The 6378-nt window shown below is 39.8% G+C and overlaps 1 protein-coding gene across 1 annotated transcript; it reads right to left on the bottom strand.

Moving 5' to 3' along the window:
* Nucleotides 1–3928: 3928 nt before the first annotated feature.
* Nucleotides 3929–6162, bottom strand: LOC103721703. The gene is made up of 2 exons (XM_039133380.1): nucleotides 5517–6162; nucleotides 3929–4275 (listed from the first exon to the last, which is right to left on the bottom strand). The coding sequence occupies exons 1-2, from the start codon at nucleotides 5917–5919 to the stop codon at nucleotides 4223–4225; spliced, it is 456 nt and encodes a 151-aa protein (XP_038989308.1). The 5' UTR covers nucleotides 5920–6162; the 3' UTR covers nucleotides 3929–4222.
* Between the last annotated feature and the right edge of the window lie 216 nt (nucleotides 6163–6378).

The raw sequence follows: 6378 nt of genomic DNA, 5'->3' as shown, positions 1-6378 counted from the left end.
GCTTGGGATCGAATCGATTGGAAGTTTAGAAAAGAAAGGGCCTGCAATGACACAGAAATCTCATACAGAAGGCATGCAGCTGATGTGCAAATTTCCCATTGCTCAATTCCATGGCAGCGATGGGCAAAAAGATGAGATCAAGACCCTCTGATATCATTCTCTTGACAATTGTGAAAAGATTTGCTAAATCCTGCCTTTTGCTGCATCTTTTTTTGGGGGGGGGGGGGGGGGGGGGGGGGGAACAATTTATAGCATCTTTTTTGTTGATCATATATTTGAAAACATATTCATACGATATAATGGTATCTTAGAGCGAAGTAAATATTGTTATTGATGGCCATCATAACATAACAAACATTATAGTAGCCATCATTGTGCCTTACAAGGCTACAACCAATACAGCCAAAAAAAAAAGAAAAAAAGATCAGAGCAGGTCTAAGGTTATAAGGACTCAAAAAACATAGCATAAATCCCACAAGTTGTAGAATTGAAGAGTCAATGCCCTCTCTATCCATTCTATTCCCTTCCCTGCCTCCTTTCACAGACAATACCTATACATGAGAAGATATCATATGGATAAAGTAGCCATGCATCAAAAAAGCCCCTTAATATTTGCCAAAATGCAGCTAAGATCAGATCATGATGCCGAAAAACAAATTGTAGCCAAGAGCAATGCTTCAGAGTAGATTTGCATGCGACGATGCATCAGACCACCGCATCTCTACACCCAACTGATTCTTCGAAATATTCAAGTAACCATGTTGCTACCTTATTATTATTGAATATCTCATGTGCAGTGTGAATGTCTATGAGAGTTGCATTACATTATCGAGAAGAAAAGTGTCTTGCCCATGTATTTCATTGTAATGGTTGTTCAAAGAAATCTGATCACACAAATAACCACATCTGGAAGGATCATGCTGTCAGTTAACCGAATGCCGACTGCGAAAATTTCTATTTCAACTGTTGAAGGAAATGATAAACTTATGTCGTAACGTTTTTGGAGGTTCTGTATCTGTCTTGTGGAAAAAAAAAAACATACCTTTCAGTTAAATGACTCATGAAGAAGGATCAAGAACCTCTTGGTAAACATTGCATCTGATGGGGGGCTATAAATAAGCCAGTTAGCTCATTGCTCTTAGTTTTGAACAAAATGAAAAGATAGGTCTGGTAGTTTTATAAACTACAGCCATTGAGGTGAAGAATCCTAATTCAAGCTGAAAAACATTCTGAAACAAGATAAATTTCGATGAGAGAGATAACACAACAAAGAACATACGGATCTTTCTACAGCACTGAAAGTGAAGAGGTTCGCAGGTAATTCCATGCACAACATAGCAAGAGGGCCCTAGTGGGTAACCTCAGCCTAGCCAATAATCCTCTTCAAATTATAAGTTTTGCCTTGCTGTCACTAGTTGACTAAGGAAGTTTAGAGGACCCAAATGAGACTCAGTTACAACTGGCATATGCTTTGGGCAGTAGTGCAATTTAATGTAAACCTTAGGATAAGGTTAAATGTTTCGAGAGAACTACAAGATTGTTGATTTTCTAGATTTGAATCCTAAATATGCAGCTGAACATATTTGGTTGATTATGAAATAGATCGTTTAGGATTGCCTTGAAAAAGTTGTCTAACTTGAGATCAATCTGCTAAAATGGAATTTACATAAAAATGAAATTTAAGTGAACTGGAAGAGAAAAGAAGCAGATGAAAAAGAAAAAGGTGAATAAAATATGCCTCAAGTCTCCATCTCGGGGACTAGAAACAAAATCGACTATACCACTAGAAAATTTTTAATGAATGCACATATTCACCAGGTGTCTCTAAATACACTAACACTAGGAGTCTGTAGAAAATTTTGGCCATCCAACTAATCTATCACCTCTTAGATAAAAGTTTGGTTGATACCCTGCCTCTGTGTGTCTGTGAAGCAGTTGGGGCAGCAACCTACTTAAGCAAATCCTCCATGTTTGCAGATGTTTTATCCATCCATCTAATCTGTCACCTCTTCAATAAGAGTTTGGTTCCTACTGTGCCTCTTTCTGTGTCTGTATTGAGGTGGGGATAGCAACCTCGTTAACCATTAACCTCACAAGTTTTCAGAAAATTTTAGCCCTACCTCTAATCTACCACCTCTTAGATAAGAATTTGGCTGCTATGGTACGTTTTTGTGTGTCTGTGTTGTGGAGGGGGAAGCAACCTCATTAACAGTTTTTTCAGTAATGATGGTGACGACCCGAATTCATCAAACAAATGCGGGACTCAATGCATAAGGAAGGAAGGAACTGGTGCTAAAAGTTCAGGAATTTAAACTGGGGAATATGGAGGTGGCAGCAAAAGAAATATTTCTCAACTAAGATACATGGACAAGGAAGCACACAGTGGATGATGCCTGAGGAATTTTATGAACTAAAGATGCTATTAAAGACAATACAGAGATTGAGGATAATCTAACGACAAGTAATAAGAAAAAATGGTTTGAGAACCACCGTTACAAATTAAGTTCCTCGATAGTGTGCAAACTTCTCTCAGAGCTGAAAGGGTAATTGCACACTACATATCTGAATGAGCATTAATGTCCAACAGAAGAAACAACATAAAATTTATTTTGATAACACTTTCAAATTTCGATAGTGAACTAATACAAATGAGTATAAAGTTCTACAATGACAAATGGAAAATCAGTAAAAGGAGGAGCAAACTAAAGTTGGTCCTAGCTCTTGTGCTGAAAGCCTCACTGACATCATAGATGGTTTGCCCATTATATAGAAAGCTGTGCAGTCGCCAAAATTCAGCACAAATGCGCTAGAGAAACAGAACCTTGAATTATGTATAAAAGCCAGCCTTTCATACATGATTCCCACTGGTACCAGAATGACACTTGCATCCATGTGGATAGTAAGATTACATGTTCATTACTCTACAAGCAACCATTTTCTTGTTGGACAACATATTGGCTTAATTGATGATTGACTTCAACATTGTGTATCCACAATGACATTCACCCTTAAAACAGAGAGATAAATGACTAACAGTTTCCAAAATACAATAAAAGAAAAACTATGAGTTGCTTGTTATGTTATTTGGGCTGTCAAATGTACCTGGTACGTTATGTGGATCCAAGTCAAGTGCTAAAACTTTTTATTTGTAAGTTTCTACCAATGATTTAAAACACTGCTGCCTTGGATGCCAACATGGTCTGCAGGTGGGGCTGCCCAGGCATCTGCCTTAAAATTTTGCATCGTATTCAAATATGAAGGATGAGATTGATTTACAAATTGGTGGATGTTGCCAAGCTGGTAGTCCAACTGACTATCTTAGTTACCTGAAGTGGGAGAGAGCGTAGGAGCGGATATTGGTGCAGGTGCAGGGTAGCGGATCTCTATTTTTTTATTAAAGAAAGGAAAAGAGAAAAATAGGAATAGGAAGCACCTAGAAAGAAGTTTCGCGGGGGGGGGGGGGGGGGGGGGAGGGGGGGGAGTATGTTGAGGATTTCTAGGAAGATATGACACCTAGACAGAAGTTTCTGGCCACTATGCATACAGAATCTTATTTTGTTATTATGTTTCAATTACTGGATTTATGCATCATTTTAGGCTTCTCTTTGTATTTATTTTCATTTTTAATTTATCATTTTAGGGCCTCCTTGATCTATGGGTGCCTGCCTAGGGCTAGGCGGCCCCCCAGCATGCCTACCTACCACCTACTGTCTTTAGAATATGGAACTACAGTAAAATGTAACTTGGTGATATTGACATTTACAGCTAGAATCATATTTAGCATCTTCATTTGGTAATGGAAGGTGCTATGACTAGAAAAGTTCTGATCACTTCAGAAGTTGCTTTGTTCTAAATAGCTTCATATTTTTCAGCTATGTCATTTACAAAGTTTTAAGCTTAAGCTTGACAAGGCTAAGGGTATCATATATTGACTTTACCTTATTGTAATAAATAGGCAATAAGAACTTTTCTTTGATAGGAAATAGCAACCATCTTGATCACTTTACAGTGTTAATAACTTGTTACATTGGATAAATAAATGGATGGTAAGTGCTTTTGAGAATGCAAATTCATGCAAGTAATGTCCTTTGATTTCACCCATTTCGGCCTGCGGGGTTGATCGAGTAAAGAGACTAGACCTGCAAGTTCCACTAATTAGATGAATCATTTTGGCTACCCCAAAAATCCTGCAGTTGGAAACCTTTAGCTGGTCATGAACAGATCAGATACCCACATATGCAGAGAGCACCCAAGGCTTGCTAGCAATAGCATTCTCTGTTGTGGTCAAAAGAAAATATTGAGAATTATCTATGCACCATGAGTCAGTTCCCAAGAACTTTCATAGACAACACTACTATGATGTAATTTGAAATGTATACACACATGAGATAAGGACAATGAATCGAAAGAATAAAATACTTGAACGAATCAAATAAATGGTAGGTTCAGATAAATCCTCACACATGAGAGTCACGGAAAAGGCTAGCGCACATTCCAAATGGCATCTATAGCATGTTAGGATGTGATTGATGACCAAATTCTCCAATATTGTTACAATTGGAGATTAAATCAAGAAATCCACATTGCCACTAAGCGTGCATCTATACTTGCTGACAATAATTTTCAGAAAATGCTGTGCCTTTCCATGTCAGTGGTCTGCGCATGCTTGGTAGTGCGTGTGGTGAATTACCCATGCATCCCCTGCATGCTGCTGCTTGTGTGCTGCCACATCAGTGCACAAGGATTCATGCACAGGTGGTCACTTGTGGGCATACCAACACTCCAATAATTTTATGAAGAACCATACAACTCCAACAATAAGAGCTGAGGTAATGACACCAATGCAGTTAAAAAAGGCAAATAAAAAGAGCAAGAGGGCCCTACATGCATTCATGATTGAAAAAATAACAATTAAGCACTTATCCAAAGGGAAAGGATCCAAGGAACATGTCAATTCATCCCTGAATTATTGGAAAAGATTGACAACTATTTCCAATCACTAACTAGAGACCTTCCACAGGGGTCTCATTTTCAAACAACACACTAACAACATTCAATAACAAAACAGCCACTACCCCTGAGGTTCCAATAAACAAAGGGATACCTTGACTTTCTCATAAACAAATATCAACCATGCAAAACCTTCACATGCCTCATATAATTCAACAAAACTACAATTATTTCATATATATGTAATTATATACAAAATGCATTGAATCACAAAAAAAGTCACCCATTTTGTTTACCCAAAACACAAATGCTATCCTATTTTCGCCACAAGAACACCAAGAAGATATCTCAGGAAGATTGAAAGTGATCTAGAAGGAGACATAGTAGACCTCGAAAGGTTTATTCATCAGAACTAAGCAACTAATCAATCTCACGATTAGCATATGTATTTAAAACAAGAATCGGTAATGCAATAAAACAAAAGAAAAATCCAATTTTTACAAGAAAATTCAATTGATATCACATCAGAGATTTATAAAAGCAACTAAAAATTCCATCAAATTCACCTGGCACCTCGTTGGACGAAACTCTGGACGCAGAGGGGAAGCTGAGGCAAAGGATCGCCCGCCCCAACCCGGAAAGATTGGAGACGATTCCAATGAAGCTGAGCACCATCACCATCCCCAACACCCAAGGCATCAGAATGAACCCGATCGCGAACGTCACCGACCCGCAGAACATCATCGCCAGCGACACCCCGAGCAGCAGCGACGCCAGCCCCGTCAGCGACAGCTGCGGCCGAGGCCGCCTCGCTGGCCGGGGCTCCGCCACAGCTGTCGATGCCCGGGCAGGCAGTGGCGTCGGCGGCGGAGGCATCTCCGGTCCGGCTAGGTGGGGGGATCGGAGGACGGAGAGGAGGAGGGAGCAGAGCTCGTAGAGAACCCGCGAAGGCTGGTCCTCGCCCCTCATGGCGGAAACCCTAACCCGCGAGACGGAGAGGAGCGAGAAGAAAGTTCCCGAAATATCCCCGTCGGCGGATAAATTTTCCGGCGATGGAGGAATGCGAGGTGTGGATAAAATGGGATCGAAAGTCTTCTCTCTCCTCTGCAATCTTTTATCCCTTCTTTCTGGCTTTGATCGGAACGAGCTCCCGGGAGAGAGAGAGCGAGAAGAATTGGGAAGGCTAACAGAAAATTCTGATATGTTCACCCCCGATAACCATAACAACCATTAACATAACACGTGAACTGGAGAAAGAGAGTAAGAGTGAATGGTTAAAAATAGAGACTATATTAATCCATTTTTGAGTAATTAAAACGTTAGTTCGTTTTTATGTAATTTTTTTTGATATATGCGCTCTGTATGGGTAGAACTGCTCATGACGTAGTCGTACAGAGAGAGAGAGAGAGAGAGAGAGAGAGAGAGAGT

The sequence above is a fragment of the Phoenix dactylifera genome, chromosome 14 (assembly GCF_009389715.1).
Source record: "Phoenix dactylifera cultivar Barhee BC4 chromosome 14, palm_55x_up_171113_PBpolish2nd_filt_p, whole genome shotgun sequence".
In the NCBI taxonomy this organism is placed as follows: Eukaryota; Viridiplantae; Streptophyta; class Magnoliopsida; order Arecales; family Arecaceae; genus Phoenix; species Phoenix dactylifera.
Note: the sequence above shows the minus strand (reverse complement) of the source record. Positions and strands in the feature narration are given on the sequence as shown.

What these genes read in the sequence shown, in the direction of transcription:
- LOC103721703 (XM_039133380.1), bottom strand. Translation starts at nt 5,919, where the DNA reads ATGAGGGGCGAGGACCAGCCTTCGCGGGTTCTCTACGAGCTCTGCTCC. An exon ending in TTCGTCCAACGAGGTGCCAG is followed by an intron (nt 4,276 to 5,516) that starts GTGAATTTGATG and finishes TGACCACAACAG; the next exon opens with AGAATGCTATTGCTAGCAAG.